Source organism: Thamnophis sirtalis, unplaced genomic scaffold (genome assembly GCF_051295495.1).
Source record: "Thamnophis sirtalis isolate CommonGarterSnake01/CBP01778 unplaced genomic scaffold, rThaSir2_p1.2 scaffold_4, whole genome shotgun sequence".
Classification (NCBI taxonomy): Eukaryota; Metazoa; Chordata; class Lepidosauria; order Squamata; family Natricidae; genus Thamnophis; species Thamnophis sirtalis.
This window is the reverse complement of record NW_028261384.1, coordinates 123,438,353-123,460,697: the sequence shown is the minus strand read 5'-3', so window position 1 is coordinate 123,460,697 and position 22,345 is coordinate 123,438,353. Positions and strand designations below refer to the sequence as shown.

Genomic DNA, 22,345 nt, shown 5'->3' with positions numbered 1-22,345 from the left:
TGTATCTCTTTGTGCAGGCCATTCATTGGAGCAAGGTGGTCAGTGGGTGACTTCAATACACAGAAGGACAGTAACCTTCCTTTTCTATTATTTTGTGTGCTTGTTTCACCTTAATGCAGTGCATGCGATTAAAGTCTTCCTTTCTGTGTCTCTTCTTTGTGCAGATTATTGGAGCAAGGTGGTGAGGTGGTGGTGCAGAAGACGGAGAAAAGGACAGTAACCTTCCTTTTCTATTATTTTGTGTGCTTGTTTCATCCTAATGCAGTGAATGCGATTAAAGTCTTCCTTTTTGTGTCTCTTCTTTGTGCAGATTATTGGAGCAAGGTGGTGAGGTGGTGGTGTGCAGAAGACCGGCAAGGCAGTAATCTTCCCTCTGTAAGTAGCTGTCTTTCTTGTTTTGTGTGCTTGTTTCATCCTAATGCAATACATGCAATGGAAGAGTTCATTTCTGTGTCTCTTCTTTATGCAGGCCATTCCTTGGAGTCAGCGATACTGAAGAGTGGCAAGGACAGTCATCTTCCTTCTGTAAGTAGCTCTTTTATTGTTTTGTGTACTTATTTTAATCTTATTGTAGTTTATGCATTGGGGCAAAGAATTCAGTGACATCGTCTTGGCCACTCCCATCCGGTCACATGGGCATCAAGCCACTCCCACCCGGTCACATGGGTGGCAAGCCACTCCCACAAAGAAGACCACACCTACAGAAGAGGCTTCAAAAGATTTTGAAATCCACCACTGCACCAGTGGCATTTCACTCCAGCTTTTGCCCAAAGCCACACACCAGGAAGCTGAAGCAGACCCTGAGTTAGAATTTCTGCCCACCCCTCCCACCTGCACAAAAAGACCCCAAAGGGGGAAACTCTCTGAAGGAAAACAAACATTAATTGCACGTATCCAGCCCAGGTACCGTAGTTTGAGGATCCCTGATTTAGTGCAGTATAAAAAAATGCAAATAATTTTTCTGTGGACCACCAAAATTTTCTTGCGGAGCACCAGTTGGTGGCTGTAGTTAGCAATAGCAATAGCAGTTAGACTTATATACCGCTTCATAGGGCTTTCAGCCCTCTCTAAGCGGTTTACAGAGTCAGCATATCGCCCCCAACAACAATCCGGGTCCTCATTTTACCCATCTCGGAAGGATGGAAGGCTGAGTCAACCCTGAGCCAGTGAGATTTGAACCGCCGAACTGCAGATAACAGTCAGCTGAAGTGGCTGCAGTACAGCACTTTAACCACTGCGCCACCTTGGCTCTTCCAAGAGCACCTGTTATCCTGACAGGTTTCATGTAGTCCTCGATTTCCAATCATGGATGTAGTGACTGTCTGAAGTTAGAACGACACTGAAAAAAAAATGACTTGAACTTACGGCTGTGGCAGCATTCCCCTGGGCACCTGCTGAAAATTTGTGTGCTCTGCAACTGGCCTCTATTTATGAGAGTTGCAGGATCTCAGGGCCACATGACTGCCTTCCCAGCAAGCTTCTGACAAGCAAAGTCAACGGGGGAAACTGTATTCACTTAATGACCAGAAGACTCACTTAACAACTGCAGTGATTTGGTCAGCAGTTGTGGCAAAAAGGTTTTTCCCCCTTACTTGTTTTTAATGATAATGAATTTGAATGAATCATGGCCACGATTCAACCACTGGCTTAGTTAGCAATGGAAATTTGGCTCGCAACTGTGGTTGTAAACTGATGACTACCTATACAATGCATAGGTGTGTTATCTTCAGTCTGCTATTAGTGGTCACTCAGTGATTAGAAAGAAGTGCTGCTTCGGCTGACTGCCGGCTGACTGCAATTTAGCAGATTGAATCTCAGCAGGCTCACGTTTGAATCATCCTTCCATCCTTCCGGGTAAAATGAGGACCCAGATTGTTGGGGGCAGTATGCTGACTCTGTAAACCGCTTACAGAGGCTGTAAAAGCACTCTGAAGTGGTGTATAAGTCTAAATGCTATTGCTATAGCTAACTGCACCACTGCAAGGAATTCGATCCTCATCAGGCTCAAGGTTGACTCAGCCTTCCGTCCTTCAGGGCAATGCTGAGTTCCTACCGATTCAGACTGGTTCGGCCGAACTGGTTGTGGTTTGGCAGCCTGGGTCGCTGGAACTGGCGGAGACCCAGGCCTGCCACAGAACCGTTTCTCCCGGGGGCGCCCTAGGCGGCGCCATCTTGTTTTTGGCTTCTGTGCATGCGCAGAACAATTTTTATTGTACTGTGCATGTGATGTGAACGCACGCTCTGTGCACCCATGAGCAAACCGGCAGTAGTGGCTTCCGGAACCCATCCCTGCTTCAGTGGTGGGTAAAATCAACCCCCAGATTGTTGGGGACAAAGATCCTAACTCTGTAAGCTGCTTAGAGAGGGCTGTAAAGCTCTATGAAGCGGTATATAAATCTAAGCGCTGTTGATATTGCTATCATTCAGGGTCCAAAAGTGAGCACAGCAACCATGAAAGTGTGCAGTTAATGAACATTAATTAAAAAAAAAAGATCCGAAACATCAGTTGTGTGGGTTGTGATTGTGATATTAACCGTTTTGGACCCTCCCTTCCCATCTGCAGGTGTCCTTGTTGTTAATGGAGAGCTTAGGGTGCTGACTGTAAAATCCAGCAATGTTTCTTAAAGTAGGCCTTGGCTTGGACGTGCCCGGACAACAATCCTACAGCTGCATTCGGTTATGTGCTTACAGGCATGCATTCCTGCAAGACTTGTTGAATAGCTCTCTGTTGGATGAGACTTAAGTTTGCTTCCTGAAACAGTTTGAAGCTACAGGACACACCTGCTTAGTGTGGCCCCCATCAGAGGGCTGGAGATACCTGTAAGACAGTTTCCCAACCCTGGCCACCTTAAGACCTGTGCATTTCAATTTTCAATTCAATTCAATTCAAATCATTCGTCTTAAATGGTATAGGGTTTCCTGCCTAAGGGGGAGGGTGGTTGGGCTAGAAGACCTCCAAGGTCCCTTCCTACTCTGATTCTCTCTTCTCTTCTCTTCTCCTCTCCTCTCCTTCCTTTCCTATCTTATCCTATCCTATCCATTACCTAAGAGACAGAATAGACCTGGAAGGTACTTTGGAGATCTTCTGGTCCAGCTGAAGCAGGAGACCCTATACAATTTGTGGCAAGTAGCTGTTGAGTCCAGTCCTTTCTTAAACCTTCAGTGACGAAGCACCTGCAACCTCTGAAGGCAAACTGAACCACCGGTTAATTGTTCCCACTGTTAAAAAGTTTCTCCTTAATTCCAGGTGGCTTTTATTCTTAACTAGCTGATAAGCCGGTGTTATCCGGGTATTTATTTATAGGGGGGAAATGTCCAGACCAAATGTAATGTCTAATGATGGCTTTTCCCCCTTACCAGAGGGAGCTCCCTTGTGTAGTACTGTGAAGTCATTATCATGGCAACTCCATTGTTCTCTACAGAAGAAGCCATTTTACGGCAGTACAGTAGAAGCCATTTTAAGGCACAACAGGCTGTATCTTAACAGAATACACACCCTGAGGGGTGTTAGGGGTGTCCTACCCCCACAGCATTTTTTTCCAGAGAGTAAGTCATCTGTGTACCAAGTTTGGTTGAAATTGCTCAAGGCATTCCAAAGTTATTCTGGAACACACACACACACACAAACACACACACACACACACAGAGCGAGAGAGAGAGAGAGAGAGAGCGAGCGAGAGAGAGAGAGAGAGCCATATATATAAATTGTGCAAGCACGAAACTAAAGGCACTAGCCTGAAGATGACGAGTGTGACCTTGTTGAAACGTCGCCAAAATACTTTCAATCTTACATGGGAAAGGACCCAAATACGCCCAGACCTGCATACCTATATCCGTGGAAATCTTGACAGTCCCCCAAATACTGGAATACTGCTATCATGTCACCCTTAGTTCCTCTTTTCTCCAGACTTTTCTCCAAACCCAAATCCTGCAATTGTTTTTCATATATTTTAGTTTCAGGCTTTTAATCATCCCAATTGCTCTTCTCTGTACTTTTTTCAAAGTCTCAAACATTGTTTTTGTAATGTGGTGAGTTATGCTAACTGGGTAATTCTGAGAGTTGAAGTCAAGAGGCCTTATAATGGCCAAGGTTGGAAAACCCTGCCTTAGGGGATCTTTGAAAGAAATTGACAGCTTGTCTGTCTACATCATTAAGGAAATTGACAGCTTGTCTACCGTATATCCAGCTGTTGAATGATCGATACCTGGTTCCCTGTTTTATTGCAGTAATAGTGAAAGCTAGAACTCCCTTAAAAGGAGAGTGAAAGATTGTGTGTATAATAAGCTCGCTGACCTTCTGCAGAAGCCAAATAGCTTGGGAGATATAAATGTCAGGTGACATGGGGGGGAGAGAGAGGGCCTGAGCTGACGTGTATTTTCAGGTTGTGCAAATCGTTAAAAGAGGTGATGAAACAGGCAGGAGTATACCAAAGATCTTGGTTGCAAATCTCCCATTGCCAGCACTATTTAACACTATCTTTCCCAGCACACAATTCTGCAAATCTCCATTCCTGTGCTCAGCACTGCTTTCCCCAGCATTGATTATTTTATTGATTTTGCAGCATCATCATTTTCAATGTGCTTTTCTTGATAAAAATATTGGGAATATTATTAAGGAACAATTTAAAAATACAGGTTGTCCTGCACAAGGACTCACTATATCCCTTCTTTTTTTTTTCTTTCTTTCTTTCTTTCTTTCTTTCTTTCTTTCTTTCTTTCTTTCTTTCTTTCTTTCTTTCTTTCTTTCTTTCTTTCTTTTTTGAGAAAAAAGTGTCCCACTGAATTTTCCCCACCAATTTCTGGCCTTCTTTGACCAGAAGAAGGCAGGGGAAAAATGTTGGGAAGATCAGATATGGTTGATCCACTATCAATACAGGAAGGTCTCGACTTATAACTGCAGTTGACCCCAACATTCAGTTGCTAAGCAAGACAGTTGTTAAGTGAGTCTTGCCCCATCTTACAACTTTTCTTGCTAAAGTTGTTAAGTGAACTACTGCAGTTGTTAAGTTAGTAGCATGGTTGTTAAATGGCAATAGCAATAGCAGACATATACTGCTTCATAGTGCTTTTACAGCCCTGTCTAAGAGGTTTACAGAGTCTGCCTATTGCCCCTAACAATCTGGGGTCCTCATTTTACCCCCCGCGGAAGGATGGAAGGCTGAGTCAACCTTGAGCTTGGTGAAATCTGAACTGCCGAACTATAGTCAGCTGGCAGTCAGCAGAAGTAGCCTGCAGTACTGCACTCTAACCACTGCGCCACCACGGCTCATGATTCTGGCTTCCCCATTGACATTGCTTGTCAGAAGGTCGCAAGGGGAGATCCCATAACCCCAGGACACTGCAACTGTCATAAATACATGCCAGTTGCCAAGCATCTGAAGTTTCATCTTGTGACCCATGGGTTGTAAGTGTGGAGAACATAACTCGCTTTTTTCCAGTGTTGTTGCACCTTGGAACGGTCATTAAACAGAAGGTTGTAAGTTGAGACGTACCTGTATAGTCTTGGCATACATGCCAGACATGCTTTGCTGATCCCTCCCAAGAACACACATTCTTGACCCCTGCCCCCGCTTCCCATCCAGGACAAAGCAACACAGCAGGTTTCGTTTCTTCCCCTGTACAATTCTGCAACTCCCACAAGTGTGGGAAAGAGGAGGAGGATGGGGCCTGTTGTCTTTCAAAACCCTTTGTGCCAGCTGCCCAGAAATTTCTTGCAGCCAGGAAATAGCTTTGTTAGCATTGGTTAACATGGTTCTCCAATCAAAAAATTAGGTAAGATAGGTGTGCCGATATTTGTTTTGGCAACCTTTCCCAACTTCTCTTAACCTTTGCATTGTTTTCAAGGAGCTAACAGCCATAACAGTTGCCCTGTCATTGGTCTTAGATTCTTTCTATATTCTAATAAGTAGGCAATTATTTAGATTACAGGTGGCCTTGTAAATATTAACCAGTTCCCAAGAATCTGAATATTCATCACGTGCGTAGTGCTGCAAAGGGTTGAGAAGAGGAGAGGAGAGAATCAGAGTTGGAAGGGACCTTGGAGGTCTTCTAGTTCAACCCCCTGCTCAAGCAGGAGACCCCCGTACTATTCCAGACAAGTGGGTGTTCAGTCTCTCTTTTCTTCTTTTCTCTTCTCTTTTTTCCTCTCCCCTCCCCTCTTCTCTCCTTTCCTCTTGCCTTCTCTCGTCTTCTCTCTTCTCCTCCCCTCCCCTCTCCTTTCCTCTTCTCTTCTCTCCTCTCCTCTTTTCTTCTCTTGTCTCTTCTCTTCTCCTCTCCTCTTTTCTTCTCTGCACAAGTCGTTCCATTAATTAATTGTTGTATCAGGAAATATCTCTTTAGTTCTAGGCTGGTTCTCTCCTTGCTTGGTTTCCATCTGTTGCTTGTTGCCCTGCCTTCAGGTGCTTTGGAGAATAGGTCGCGTAGATTTGGAGGGAATCTGAATAGATCTGAGCAGATTCAGAGCTGTTGTAACTTTGAATGGTCGCTAAACAAACAGTTGTAAGTCGAGGACTGCCTGCATTTGACGTTTAGAGCATGCCTCACTGAATTGGAGGGTACACAATAGTAAAAGGTTTTGCAAGCGAGCCAATGAGATGTAGTGGTTGAGGGTTTAAATTAGCAGCAGGGAGGCCCAACGTTCTCTCCCAGGCCAACCTACCTCGCAAGGTTGTTGTGGGGAAAAGCAGAAAGTTTGCCTGCTGTTTGTTGCCTTGAAGTCCTCAACAAAAGGAAAGAAATAATTAAATTTGGAGGCGTAAAACATTCAGACATCAGGTGGACTTACGTTAAAAATAGAATAAAAGGAACGTCAGGGCAAAGGTTTGAACCTCTTGCGTTGGTGGTTAAAGGTTGCTTGGGAGAGCTGAATTTCCTAAAGCTTCTTTTAAAAGCCAGTGTGGAGGATGGGTCTTCAAAATCAGCAGTGAGGATGCGGAAGCCCATCTGCAGGAAGTAGGGGCCCCCTGGGATGGTCTTGGGAATAACAACCGTACAGGAAGAGTTATTTGCTTTCAGTTGTACATTCCATAACAGCTGCATTTTTTAAAGAAGTTCAGCTGAACTCTTGTTAAATTGCACTATTTACAGCAAATCCCTGTATCGAAGTGAGATGAAAAGTTCACCCTGTTTGAAATTTCAGAGAATCAGTGCAGAGTTTGACAATAGAATGGAATCAGAGGGTGGGTTGCTCCCGCTTCGGCCCAGATTGGGTGAACTGGTAGTAGCGGCGGCGGGAGGCTCCGCCCACCTGCCCAGATGCTTCTGCGCATCCGCGAGCAGGTGCACACGAGCGAAACGGTAGTGGGGAAAAATGGAAATCCACCACTGAATGGAATGGAATAGAGTAGAATAGAATCTGGAAGGGACCTTGGAGGTCTTCTAGTCCAACCCCTGCTTAGGCAGTAAACCCTATGCCATTTTAAACAAATTGGATTGGATTGGATTGGATTTATTACATTTATATGCCGACCTTTTCCCCGAAGGGGACTCAGGGCGGCTCACAATTCAATCAGGGAAGGGGGTACAGACAGGGGAATAAAAAGACGAGACATAGCAATACAAAATTTAAAAACACACAACAACCATACCATTTGAGAAGGGGGGCAAAAACCCTTTAGCCCCAGGCCTGTCGGAACAGCCAGGTTTTAAGGGCTTTGCGGAAGGCCTGGAGGGTGGTGAGGGTTCGAATCCCCACGGGGAGCTTGTTCCAGAGGGTCGGAGCAGCCACAGAGAAGGCTCTCCTCCGGGTAGTCGCCAGTCGGCATTGGCCGGCAGATGGAATTTGGAGGAGGCCTAATCTGTGGAATCTGATCGGTCTATTGGAGGTAATTGGCAGCAGGCAGACTCTCAAATTGTTGTCCAGTCCCTTCTTAAAAGCCTCTAGTGTTGGAGCATCCACAATTTCTGAAGGCAAGTTGTTCCACTGGTTAATTGTTCTCACCATTAGGAAATTTCTCCTTAGTTCTAGATTGCATCTCTCTTTCTTCAGTTTCCATCCATTGCTTCATCTCTTGCTTTCTGGTGCTTTGGAGAATAGGTTAACCCCCTTCTTGTTTGTGGCAGCCCCTCAAATATTGGAACACTGCTGTTGTGTGTCCCCCTAGTTCTTCTTTTCAATAGATTAGCCAAACCCAATTCCCGCAACTGTTCTTCACGTGTTTTAGCTTTCAGGGTCCCCCAATCTTCTCTGCAGTTTTTCCAACTTCTTTTTTATATTGTGTTGACCAAATTTGGGTGCAGTGTCCCAAGTGTGGTTTTCCCAATCCCTGTACATGGGCTTTGTTGTAACTTGCTGGGTTTGGTATTTTTCTCAAAACGTGATCAAGACTTTCCTGATCATTAACTTTAGGCTGTCCTCGATTTACGAATCCAAAATTTCCCTTGCTAAGTAAGACAATTGTTAAAAAAGCTTTACGACCCTTTGGCCACAATTGTTGTTGAATTGTGAATTTTGCCAGTTGTTAAGTGGATCCTGCAGTCATTAAGCGGATCTGGCTCCTCCCATTGACTTTGCTTGTCGGACACTGGCTGGGAAAGTTCCGAATAGTGATCACATCATCCCAAGACAGTACAACTGTCTTAAATACATGCCAATTGCCAGATTTTGATCATATGACTGCGAGGATCCTGCACTGTCGTAACTATGAAAACCCATCAAAAGTCACTTTTTGTTGTAACAATGCCGTTGTAACTTTGAATGATCACTAAATCTCTGTTTGCAAGTCAAGTACCACCTATACTTCGATATTTCTCGTTCTTCCGTAGTTAATTCATGTTGAAATTATTGGCGTTGGAATGAATTGCTGTCTAATTCCAGTAGTAGCTTTGCTTTCTGAAGGAGGAGGAAAAAGTGAAATTTAGAAGAAAGAATATTCTGTGTACACCTGCTTGCGTGGCTACTGAAGGTGAAATCTATTGATTCTCTGAGTTAACAGGACATCATGTAATCTCCAAAAAACAGTAAATAACATTATAATATGGTGTAATGGTCCAGTTCCCAAAATTTATCAGGGTGTTCTAACTGAGGCTTCCAAAGAGCATGACACCAACTTTTGATCGTGACAAAAAACCCTTTTATTAATTTACTGAGAATTCTGCTCATTCACATCCAGCAAAGTCTTTCAAGGGAGGATTTACAGTCACAGACCTTCTCTGGCTTGGAGAGCTGCCAGGCCGATATCTGCAAAACCTGGCAAGGAGCCTCGGAGAGTCAGGAACCAATTAATCGAACCAATTGTCTCCACTCTCCTTTCGCTCCTCTTTTATTTCCTCTGGGAGGGGCTATTCATCCTCCACCTGTGGCCTTACTCCCAAGACAACTCCTGTTCTTTAGCTGTTCCCTTTATCTGACAACTCTGCGCATGCGCACACTGGGAACAGGCCCCAGCTGTTTGTCTGCCTCACTGATGTCTGACTCTGAAGGTAGCTGATAACTGTCTGATGGCTCTGGCTCCCTCTCTGCCATCCATACAGAGTCCTCATCAGAGCCTTCAGGATTGGCTCATGTTCCTCTTCAACCTCCTCACTGTCTGAATCTGCTGCCAGCTCTGCTGGCTGCTGGTGGGCCACAACACGGGGTGGATTCCCACCACACACTGGATCACAAAGTGACCCCCATTTTAGCCCAACTCACACATAGAATCCTAAGGAAGAATGACAAGCCAAGCCAAGAAATCTTCTCTATCTAATCTCATTTCATTATACTAGATCCTTCTCAGAATCCAATTAATGATAACGGGAGCAGATATGTTTCCATCGTGTGCAGCAGGAGCCTGCCTAACTCTTATATAAGGTTGTGTATGTGTCATCTGTGTGAAGCGTGTCGCCCTTAATATGCTTCTTTGTTGTGGTACTTGATGCACAATCCTTAGCCAAGACTTAGCTTTAGCTCCTTAATGCGATGACAAACCAGGCCATTTATGGATTTATCGAAGAAACCACAGTCAACACACTAGCTTGCCAATTACTGTCAGGCTCTAACAGCCATTGCACAGGAATGGTCCTAGTATTCTCCTAGTGATATACTTCAGGCCTCAATGTCTGAATCAGCGTTAGCCAGTGGTGGGATTCTAAAATGTTAGCAACTGGTTCTCTACCCGGTTCTCTACTCGGTTGCTGGGTGGGCGTGGCCATGGTGGGCGTGGCCTACTCAGCCTCCTGCACCATGGCAGGAGGGGGGTGTTTTCACCCTCCCCAGGCTCTGGGGCTTTCCTCAAGCCTCCAGAAGGGCAAAAATGGCCTCTCCGGGCTCTGAAGGCCCTTGGGAAGCCAGAAACGTACTGTTTCCGGACTTCTGGTAGGCCTGTTTTTCGGCCTCCGGAGGCTTCCCCAAGCCTCCAGGACAGCAAAAACGGCCCCCTAGGCTCTGGAGACCCTCCAGAAGCCAGAAATGGGCCGTTTCCGGATTTCCGGTACTTCCGGTAGGCCTGCTTTTTGCCCTCCCAGGCTCTCCATGTGGCCCTTGAACTTACCCATCATCCAAAATGGGCCATGTGTAGACTCCTGGGAGAGGAGGGATGGGGTTGGGTGAGTGGACCAAAGGGTCCTTCCAACTACTGGTTCGCCCGAACCTGTGCGAACCAGTGCGAACCGGCTGAATCCACCACTGGAGTTATCCCAAACCTCAATCCACTTATATTGGCATTGTTTGTTGAGATTTTTCAACTGGCAAGATTGGGGAACGAAACACGGTTTCTCTCTCATCTTTGCGGGGATGGATATTGCTTCTTAATGTTTTGCAGTTTAGGGTTTGCCATCTTGAGCTCTTGCCATCCTGGAGTTGACGGGAGTTATAGTATTTGGGGTGTTATGATATCTCGACGGCTGGGGAAAACTACATGAAATGTTTGTGGCTGCAGGTTCCTACAGCAAACAAATGTGGGTTTTGATTACAGAGAAGGGAAGGTAACGGTATGCTGCAGGAACCAGCAGACAAACCACAGCGAACAAAACTCCCCTTCTTGTTCCCGAGTTTTTAGAAATAAAGTGGGTAATTAAGCAGCCACTACCATCAGTCACCATGACAGCTTAGTACATGCTCAAACCCTTGGAAACAATCTTCTCCCTGTTCTCCGTTGCTGGCGTTTCTACCCGTGTTCCAGTCCTCCTCCTCCTCCTCCTCCCTTGGGAGACATTGACGGTCACTGTGCAAGCAAGCAGGATTGTCCCAGCCACTGGCTGTCCATTTTTCTCTTCTCTCTTCCCCTACTTTTTTCCTTCTCCGGTTTCGATTCCCTCCCTTCCTCCCCATCATTTGCCATCCTCTTCTGGCAGCAGAGGCTGCATTTTCCAGCCTTCCATTGCTTTGAAGGTGCCTTTCTGCAGATTTAATGCCTGGGGAGGGAGGGGGGAGAATTGAAATGCTGGCTCTGCAGCTTTGATGGTTTAGCGCAGTGTTTCTCAATGGTTTTAGCATGAGGGGACTCCAACTCTCAGAATTCCCCAGCCAGAGAAACTCTGGTTTAGCCTGCAACAAGGGTGGATTATTCTGTTTCCCACCTTTCCTCTGCCTGCCAAGCTTTGATTTCTACTTCTGGAGAACTTCACTTTGCAGTTGAGCGTCTTCTGTGGAGCAAATACTCCTTTTCCCTTTCCCTTCTCTTCATCCTCTCCTTCCTTTCCTCTCCTCTCCTCTCCCCTCCATTCTCCTGTCTTCTCCTCTCCCCTCCCTCCATTCTCCTCCATTCTCCTCCATTCTCCTCTCCTCTTTTTGCCATTTGGCAAAGACGGGGCCACGCGGAGCACTGCAGAATGGTTCTCGGGGCCAGGGAGTGCGAAAATGCAATGCGCGGAGGGTAAAAATTTTGTTTTGTTTTTTAAAGAAAATATTGAATGTTTTAATCTTTAAAAACAGAAAGAGAAACACCACAAGTGTTTATTGAATGTTTTAATCTTTAAAAACAGAAAGAGAAACACCACAAGAAAAAAGAAAAAAATATTTTTCTTGTTTTCCTCCAGTAAATTTAGGTGTGTCTTATAGTCCAGTGTGTCATATAGTCCAAAAAATACGGTTTCTCTCTTCCAAACAACACACAAGGAATTAAAATAATCTGAGTCATAAGGTGCATTAAGGAGGAAACATACTTCACCTTAATTGTTTTCTTTTTCTAGCATTTGAAGTCTTTGTTGATACCAGAACTGGAAGCCACCCAGGCAGTAAGAATGCAGATTCCTGGTAAGTGTCTCACAAGATACTAGGAATGCTGTAAGAAAGAAAACGGTAGCTGCAATTATAAAATGCCTTAGAGTGAATGTCTTGTCTTTCAATTCTTAAATATATGCAAGGTTGGTTTAAAGAACTTTTATTTTCTACAATACATCCATTTCTACTATCCTCTCTCCAAAGAACTCTATTTTCACCACGACTCACATAGATCTGTTCCAGACAAAGATTTGCAATGTATTATTATCCTCTCACCATACAGTACATAATTTATTTTTATCTCCAAACTAGCTGGATATCCATGCTTTGCTATGAAACCATGTGATCGGGCTGGCCAGCAGGCTGGATGAGTCACATGCTGGCCCTGTCCATATAAGGCAACTGGCAGTTAGAGCAGAGTTCCTTTCAGGTGGGGTGGGGGAGTAGAACGTCTAACTTCCTAGCATTGGCATATGTTAAAATAATACTGTTCCAGAAATACTGATGATCTGATGGTCATTTCAAAAAATCCTTTCTTAGCGAGCACCTAGAAGCCAAGAGGAACATACATGCCAAATTTCAAGTTTGTAGGCTTTACGGTTCTGGAGATTTCGTGATGATGCGTGGGTGGTATTTCGCTTTATATATGCAGATTTCTCCATCCATCATTTATGTAATTAAATAGTGCAGAAAAAAGACAAGAAGGAAACAATAGAAAGAAAGCAACACACTACAGTAAGAACAAAATTATATGTATCTTCCAATTCTTTTCAACTACATAGTTATTATGTGGAAATTGGTGGTTAGATAATGGAAATGGAATTTCTGCACTGCTCCTTCTAGAAATGCAGTCCTGCAATGCTGGATAAATAAATTTATTGACCAAATTTCATGGCGGATTGACGTCTTGATGTTCCCTGTGAGTCACGTACAAACGTAGATTAATTATTGGGTGGACAATTACAATGCAGAATGCTCAGCCTTCATGAAAACTGTTGTGGGAATTTTATACACAAATCTATTTGTAATATAAATAAGCAAAGTAAGGGGCTCCAACAGTTTCCAGGAACAACATCACAGCTCTCTATCCAGAAGCGTGCAAGGAAGGGTTAAGATCCTACACAGAACTCTTAATTTCCCAGACTCTGGTAGAAGACTTAAAATTGAGGAAGACACAGATCATCCACCATGGGTGAGAAAGGAATTTTTATAATATGTTCCTGGGTTGTTTTTCTCTCCTGCCTGAATATAACAAGGAGCTCTAAGTCTCTTGTTTTGGATCTGGAATAAGGGGCAGAGTGATAACAGAAAAACACAGTTGGAAGGGACCTTGGAGCAGGGGTGGGATGCTACGGGTTTGCTTGGGTTCGGGAGAACCCATAGCTAATGTTACGGCCGGTTCGGAGAACCTCCAAATCCCATCCCTGGCTGGCCCTGCCCACCATGCCCTGTCCCTGCCACCCACCATGCCTTTTCCAGGAGTCTCCACGCAGCCCATTTTGGATGTGAGGTAAGTGCAGGGCCTGCACGAAGGCTCAGGGAGAGTGGGGGGAACAGGCCTCCTGGAACGCCTCTGGAGCCTGGGGGAGGCAGTTTTCATAGCAATAGCAATAGCAGTTAGACTTATATACCGCTTCATAGGGCTTTCAGCCCTCTCTAAGTGGTTTACAGAGTCAGCATATTGCCCCCAACAACAATCCGGGTCCTCATTTTACCCACCTCGGAAGGATGGAAGGCTGAGTCAACCCTGAGCTGGTGAGATTTGAACAGCCGAACTGCAGAACTGCAGTCAGCTGAAGTAGCCTGCAGTGCTGCATTTAACCACTGCGCCACCTCGGCTCCTTCATCCTCCCAGAGGCTCAAGGAAAGCCTCCAGAACCTGAGGAGGGCGCAAATGCCCCCCCCCTGCTGTGGTGCAGGAGGCCTACTAGGCCACGCCCATCATAGCCATGCACACCCTGCAACCGGGCAGAGAATCCGTTGCTAAAAAAAATTAAGCCCACCCCTGCCTTGGAGGTCTTCTAATCCAGTCTCCTGGTCAAGCATGAAACCCTATACTATTTCAGACAAATGGTTGTTCAGTCTCTTGTTAAAAATCTCCAATTTTGGAGCATCCACAACTACTGAAGGCCACTGGTTGCGCCACTGGTTAATCGTTCTTACTGTCAGGAAATTTCTCCTTAGTTCTAGGTTGCGTCTCCCTTTGTTCAGTTTCCATCCATTGCTTCATCTCTTGTTTTCTGGTGCTTTGAACAATAGGTTGACCCCCCTTCTTGTTTGCGGCATCCCCTCAAATCATCAGCTTTGGAGCACCCACAAATTCTGGAGGCAAGTCCTTGATTCCCACAACTGGTCAATTGTTCTAAGAGATGGGTCCCTTGTTATTGAAACAAGCTCATCTGGTTTCAGGTTGCTTCCTTTTGATTTTGCCCAACTAAATTCTCTCAAACCATGTCATCCTATAGATCCTCTTTTTACAACTTCACTGGAGCCCTTTACCTCCCTGTCTCTTAGATGGCGGCCTCAAAGGGCACAACCTCTCTTCCACTGCTTCTATTCTTATTATTATGGTTCAATTGTATAATATTGTATAATATTGATAAGAGCCGAGGTGGCGCAGTGGTTAGGGTGCAGTACTGCAGGCCACTTTAGCTGACTGTGATCTGCAGTTCAGCGGTTCAAATCTCACAGGCTCAAGGTCGACTCAGCCTTCCATCCTTCCGAGGTGGGTGAAATTAGGACCCGGATTGTGGGGGCAAGTTGCTGACTCAATTTGCTAAAAAATTTGTAAACCTCTTAGAGAGGGCTGAAAGCCCTATGAAGTGATATATAAGTCTAATAAACAAACAAATAAAATAAAATAAAATAAAAAAATAAATAAATAAATAAATACATGCATACATACATGCATACATACATACATACATACATACATAAATAAATAAATAAATAAATATCAGACAGACTGGGTTTGGGAAGGACTCCCTCCTATCAAGTCCTTCCCAAGGACCTGGGATAGATACTTGTGAGTGTTTGGTGGTGTTAGAGGTATCGGTTGCAGGATGGAAGCTGGTGGTTTTTTTTGTCAGTGCCGATGGTGTCCATGGGATGCTCCAGATGTTTTGGAATTCTACCCAAGGCGCCTATGAAAACTGGTACCTACTTTGCTTTCTTTGGCCACAGTCGTTCTACTTCTGTTTGCAGGTTCTTTGTATTTTGTGTTTTTTTTTCTGGTGAGGCTGGTCTATCAGGGCAACCAGGACTATGCCAATATGGGATGGAGCATACTGCTTCCGCTTTTGCCTTTCAGCCCCAATCCAGGAGCATTTGCAAGTCGTCGCTTTCCATGACAAACTGTTTTTGTGTTGAATTAATGTTTTACTGACAAAAGAAATAAAGGGTAAAGATTCCCCTTGCACATGTGTGCTAGTCGTTCCAGACTCTAGGGGGCGGTGCTCATCTTCATTTCGAAGCCGAAGAGTCAGTGCTGTCCGAAGTTGTCTCTGTGGTCATGTGGCTAACATGACTAAACACTGAAGGCGCATGGAACGCTGTTACCTTCCCACCAAAGGTGGTCCCTATTTTTCTACTTGCATTTTTACATGCTTTCAAACTGCTAGGTTGGCAGAAGCTGAGACAAGTAATGGGAGCTCACTCCGTTATGCGGGGCTAGGGATTTGAACCGCTGAATTGCCAGCTTTTCTGATTGACAAGCTCAACATCTTAGCCACTGAGCCACTGCGTCCCTCTGAAAGTGAGACTAGTGTAAATCTATTTCAAGCTATTTATCTCTCATCAACTAGCCATACTCTCCTGGGATTCGAACCCTGGTGACTTTGTCTTTTGTTATCTTCTCTGGTTTGTTATTTGCCACCCATATTGGAGTTTGAAGTGATTCCAAGAGGCTTATCCTGCAGGTGCCCACAAGCAGTGGTGAAATTCATTTTTTTTACTAGTTGGTTCTATGGACGTGGGCATGGCAGGGGAAAGATACTGCAAAATCTCCATTCCCACCCCACTCTGGGGCCAGCCAGAGATATTATATGCCAGTTCTCCGAACTACTCAAACTTTCCGCTACCGGTTCTCCAGAACCTGTCAGAACCTCCTGAATTTCACCCCTGCCCGTAAGACAAGCCAAAATGTTGACATTACAGTTGTGTCTTCAACTTGACTCTCTTCATCTATCGGTGCTTCTGTAATGGAACGTGTGAATGACCTTGGGGAGATGAGGGAAAGAGGTACAGGTGGTCCTTGACTTATGGCCACAATTGAGCTCAAAATTTCCTGTTGTTAAGTGAGACCTTTGTGAAGTGAGTTTTGCCCTGTTTTACGGCCTTTCTTGCCACCGTTGTTCAGTGAATTGCTGCAACTGGTAAGTTGCTAAACCCGGTTTTCAAGTGAATCTGGCTTCCCCATGGAATTTGCTTGTCAAAAGGTTGCAAAAGCAGATCACATGACCCCAGGATGCTGTAACCGTCATAAATGTTACCAACAATCCAGGGGTGGGTTTCTCGGTTGGAACGGGGCCGGCGGCGTCCTCGTGCATGCATGCGGTGCGCGTGTGCACGCGCACAGTGCACGCATGCGTACTAGCGTCTGTGCGATGCTCCAGCTGCTCCTGGAGGATCGCGCAGGCGCTGTATGCGTCCTGCGCATGCGTGGAAGCACAGAACTCGTCAAAAACGGGTAAGAAGCGTGGGCGGGCGGGTGGGCCCTTCGCCGTTCCCGGAAGTTACTTACTTCCGGGTTCGCCGACTAACCGGTTCGCAGGGACCGCCCTGAACTGGTTGAAACCCACCCCTGCAACAGTCTGAATTTTGATCACGTGACTATGGAGGTAATGCAATGGCCATACATGTTAATACATGTATGTATTACATACATGTTTTGATCGTGTAATCCTAGAGGTTCTGCAAGGGTCATAAGTGTGATTAAACAGTCATTTTTTTCAGTGTCGCTGTACCTTTTAGCAGTCAGTAAATGAATGGCTGTAAATTGAGGATTATCTATAATCTACAATAACTTGGTAGTATGTTTGAAAAGCAAAATAAGAGCGTTCTTCTCACTGAATATCCCTAATATCTTGAAATTCTCACAACCCAAGTAAAATTATAGTTCTTATTTTGGTTGCCTTTGTTTTGATTTTTTTTTTTTTTAAAGATCTTCAAATTGATCTTTACAAAATGTCCATCTCATTATTTTGGCAACAGGACGGATTCTTTTCTCTTTGGATTTCTTGTGCTCCTCCGTTGTAATCCTTTATAATCCCATTATTTTCTTGTCTTGCTCAACTCAGTTTCTCAGCCAGATAGGGCCACTCTGATCCAGCTGCCTGCTGAAATATTTCAAATCAGAGTTTAGTCATTTTATTTAGTCAGCTCTTTTCTTAGGGCAAAGGCAAGATGTAAATTTAATCATTGGTGCCTGATTTGTTGACAGTAAGCATGTCCGCTTTCTTGGGGCTTTAAAAATGTTGAAAGGGGAGTATTCAAGTCTGCAGGCCTCAAGAGAAATGCTTTTAAAAGGGATGGATTAAACTTGGAAGCAGAAATGAAGTTGATCAGTATTTATGAATTCTTCTGTTCTTGAAAATATTGAAAACAATTGTTTCTGAGCCAGAACTGCATATAATCAGGGTGACCTCATTTGTTCTGTCAGAGATCTCCACATACCAAGAGTGATGTGAGGTGAGATATGATGCTCTTCATCTTTAAGATCATAATTTCATCCACCAATGTTTTGCATCCTTCTTTTGCAAAGCTCGGAATCTCGAAAGAAGATCTGTAGTTTGACCTTATAAATTATTTCCTAATATGTTGCTTGATGAGCTAATACAGTGATGGCCAACTTTTTTGTAAAGGTGTGCCAAAATTGGGTGTGCATGCATGATCACGCACATGCCCACACCCACAATGCAATGCGCCCCGCCCACCAGCGCATGTGTGTGCAACCCTCTGTGCATGCGCACGACCCTCTCCGCACAGTAGGGGGGAATTTCTGAACTTCCGGTTGGCCCTTGGGGCCTGTGTTTCACCCTCCCAAGGCTCCTGAAGTTTTCCTGAAGTCTGGGGAGGGGGAAAACAGCCTCCCCCGGCCCTCCAGAAGGATAAAAATTAGCTGACCGGCACACGCAATAATGAAATAGTTTCATTAGTGAAATCAGCAAAATGAACCAGTGAAAGCATATGCTTCCAGGTTTACAAGGATTCAGTGATGCCAGTTGTGTTTCACTGCATATGAATGCATATGCATATTGTGTTAAATTTTGCAACCTCGTAATCTCGGTTAGAAAGAACTAAGCTCCTGGACCTTGGGGGGAGGGGGAGGAAGAGTGTGGGCCAGGTTTTAGAATAATTGGGAAAGGGAGAAGGTTGGCTCATCAAAATGTTGGTTGTATTGTGGTCGTAAGCCAAGAACTATCTGTATAGGTTTTTTCAGCTCCATGTCTCAAAGTCATTTTAAAAGTTTTCTCGGGCAACAATGTAGAAGAAATTTGTCATTGACATTTATGTTTGACTCTGTGGACTCATTTTAGACTTCGTAAAACAGGAGTGTCAAACTCAATTTCATTGAGGGCCACATCAGGGTTGTGTTTGACCTCAAGGGGAGAGTGGGCATGGTCAGGGTGGGCGTGGCCAGCTCAACCTCACTCATGTCAGGGGCGCCTGTGGCAGCCCAAGCGCTCTGCCAGAGAAAACGGGCTCCCGAGCTCCATTTTCGACTGCAACAGTCTCCTGCAACCCTCTGACAGTAAAAACAGAGCACGAGGGGGTTCCACACTCCGTTTTTGCTGGCAGAGGCACCGTGGGCCAGTCCTTCTCTGTTTCCAGGGAGGCCCCGTTGGCTGGATCTAAGCACCTACAGGCCGAATCATGCCGCCAGGTCTTGAGTTTGATACCCCTGTCATAAAGGGACCCACTGGCCTCCCATCCAACAGCTAACCCCCATCTGACTCTGCTTAACTTCCCAAGCAGAAGTTCCCCAGATGCTCTTAACTGCTAAGGTTAAAGTAGTTTAGAATGGGGACAATGTCATAATTCTAAACATTGGATGATATCATAATTCTAAACCTTCTGCCGTAGCTTAATGTTTTTTTGCTGGAATATTTTCAGACAAGTAGGTTTGCAATGGTCTGGTTTTTACAAGCCTACATGAGAACAATGAACAAAGGGCCAAGGAAGATAAGTGTTGTGAACAATGTCATTTCCCAGTTTTCCTCTTGCTGCGTTTGCCAAAACAGACCATCACCAAAGGTTAAAATCCTTTTGTTCAGGAGCTGTGTTTTTAAGTTCAGCTGTCCAGCTGGTGAGTATCTGAATAGCAAGAGTTTTGTTCACCTGAACACATTAGTAACGATAACAGGATAACAGAGTTGGCAGGGATATTGGGGGTCTTCTAGTCCAACCCCTACTCAAGCAGGATATCCTACACCCCCTTTCAGACAAATGGTTGTCCAATATCTTCTTAAAATCCTACCGTGAGGGAACACCCCCCAATTTCCGGAGGCAAGCCTGTAAGATTTGAATGAATTTGAATGAAACTCTGAACACGAGGCTATTGACAATCTGTTTTATTTTTCCGCAGAAAGCAAAACTGGGTGACCTTTAATCTACCACCTTAAACAGAGCAGGCAGAGAGAGAAAAGCAGCTGTGTAGAGTTTGCAAATCCGCCCCCCCCCCAAAAAACCTCCTTGTAGTTTACACAGCTTGCATTGATCTGTTAGAAACATTGTTTTGTATCGTGCAAACCTCGTGATTTTTCTCAGCGCTCTGAAAACAATGGACCTTAGAAAGGGAAATAAATACATTTTCTGGCATGTAACTCTACCATTATTATCTCTCATTAGGTTGCTCAGAATACACATTTTAAGTTACAGCAAACAGAACCCACATTTTGCATTTCAAGAAGTCTATTTATTTTTATTTATTTTTATTTATTTATTTAGTTTGTCAAACATGTACGAGATGACAGGTATAAGTATAAACATGGACATGATCATATGGAATGAGAACCTACCCTGTGGGTGTGGTCTCCTTTGTGGGAGTGGCTTGCCGCCCAATAAATGACAGTAGGACAGGGACGGTAGGCACGCTGGTGTGCTTATGCACGCCCCCTTTGCGGACCTCTTAGGAATGGGGTGAGCTCCACAGTAGACAGTTGAAGGTTGAACCTATGGGGGCTTGAGGAAGTAACAACGGAGTCAGGTAGAGCATTCCAGGCGTTGACCACTCTGTTGCTGAAGTCGTATTTTCTGCAATTGGGTTTGGAGCGGTTTATCTTACGTTTGTATCTATTGTTTGCCCAAGTATTATTGAGATTGAAGCTGAAGTAGTCGTTGACTACTGTAGGACATTGTAGCAGACAATTTTGTGTACTACGCTTAGGTGAGACCGTAGGAGGCATACCTCAAAGTTGTCCAAGCCCCAAATTTCAAGCCTGGTGGCATAAGGCAGTGTTTCCCAACCTTGGCAATTTGTAGATGTCCGGACCTCAACTCCCAGAATTCCCCGTTCGCTGGCTGAGGAATTCTGGGAGTTGAAGTCCGGACATCTTCAAGTTCCCAAGGTTGGGAAACACTGGCATAAGGTATTCTATTGCGAGCAGAGGAGTGGAGAACTCTTCTTGTGAAATACCCCTGGACTACTTTAGCTAGGCTAAGCTTGGCAATTTGCCTAGAGCCTTTATCTCTGCAGTTGGCACATTAGGTTACAATGGAGCTCAGGTCAGCAGGGAATCAAAGGTCAAGTTAGGCACCCTCTGTGTATGCTCTAATCCTTCATGGACCCTTTCGAGCTGTTCCACTGATTAATTGTTCTGACTGTCAGGAAATTTCTCCTTAGGCTACCTATACAGCCCGCATGCAGACTAAGCTGTCTTCAGTTCTCATTTTAGAGTTGAAGGGGACAAACCAAATAAGTGCTACTGAAGTTCTCCTTAGCTGGGTTATTCCCCGTCTGAGCAACCTTGAGATGGAGAAGTCCTGTTTTCTATCTTAGAATCAGACGATTTCCCAACCTGTTTAGAGGAAGAGAAGAGGAAAGCCAAGCTAATGCGGGTCCAGGTTTCAAAAAGGCTTGATGCATCTTTCAAAAGAAAAAAAAAATTAGTCTAATACCATTTGCAGTTCCTCAGCATTTTCTTCCACGTTCCTGGTTAGAGACACACTACAATAGTTTGCTTTGCGAAATTGCCAACTCATGCGCTGTGAACTGCGGAGCATGCAAAAATAAACAAAGTACAGTAAAATAAAAGAGTTCTCAGTGTGCGCAAATTCCTCCTTAGTTCTAGGTTGAATCTCTCTTTGACAGGTTCCCACCCATTACTCGGGTGCTTTGCGGAATAAATTGACCCTTTCATCTCTGATAATGGAAGATGCCAATATTTCTTTTTTATTCATTTTATTCACATTAAAATCATCCCTAGTCTTTCTTTGTTAGACTAGACATATGCAGCTCCAGCAACCGTTCTTCATATGTTTTATTAGTTTCCAATCACGTAATCATTTTGTTGGTTTTCTCTGCACGCTTTCTAAAGCCACAGCATCTTTTTTGCATTAAGCTGACTAATCTTTCATACGTACACAAACAGACACTTTTTGTTATCCTCTTCTGCACCATGGTGATTTTTAGAAAACATTTCCAGTTTAGTTTCTAATTTCGTTCTCCTCTTTCGTGAGTTTCCTATTTTTGAAATGGTGGGTAGTATTTGATCTTGCTGTGTGCTTGTTTGTTTTGTGACTGCGCTAAAAGAGACTTCTTTATATTCTCGGCTTTCCTGGGTCGGCATTTCTCAGAACTCAGTGTAAGCTGAAACTGCCGGGAAAAGCTTATTCATTTTGGGAACTGGCACCACCACTATGTGGCATGCTCCAAATATCTTGATATCCAATATTTAACACTCTATTTCTTAAAAAGACTTGTAATTTAAAAAAAAAAAGCCAAATCAAATTGTAGGAAGTTAGCATCCACCTCTCTCCTAGAAAATGAAATATTTTAAGAAATATTAAAGGGCAGGATATTTCCCCCTAAAAGGGAGGAAGAAATTCATTCCCCTTATCTTTGTCAATGGACCATTAAGGCCTGGGCCAGAGGAACATATTTTTAGGCAGAAACAGACTCACTCTTAATAGCTGCCACCTTTGTCAATGGGCCATTAAGGCCTGAGCCAGTCTATTCTACATAACGAAGATCTACAGGCAGAGCTA

General features: G+C 44.5%; 1 protein-coding gene across 3 annotated transcripts in view; it reads left to right on the top strand.

Annotated features, from left to right (window-relative positions):
* The first annotated feature begins 225 nt into the window (after positions 1-225).
* HSD3B7 (hydroxy-delta-5-steroid dehydrogenase, 3 beta- and steroid delta-isomerase 7) overlaps positions 226-22,345 on the top strand; it is a 75,690-nt gene continuing 53,570 nt past the window's right edge. Inside the window, exons 1-4 of one of the 3 annotated variants that reach the window (XM_087714098.1) lie at positions 226-375; positions 470-525; positions 2,564-2,820; positions 12,109-12,172. In XM_087714098.1, the coding sequence (XP_087570224.1) occupies positions 12,160-12,172 (13 nt within the window). In that variant the 5' untranslated portion in view covers positions 226-375; positions 470-525; positions 2,564-2,820; positions 12,109-12,159. Of the gene's footprint in view, positions 376-469; positions 526-2,563; positions 2,821-11,727; positions 11,793-12,108; positions 12,173-22,345 lie in introns of those variants that run through there. The other 2 variants (XM_087714096.1, XM_087714099.1) reach the window with 2 other exon arrangements.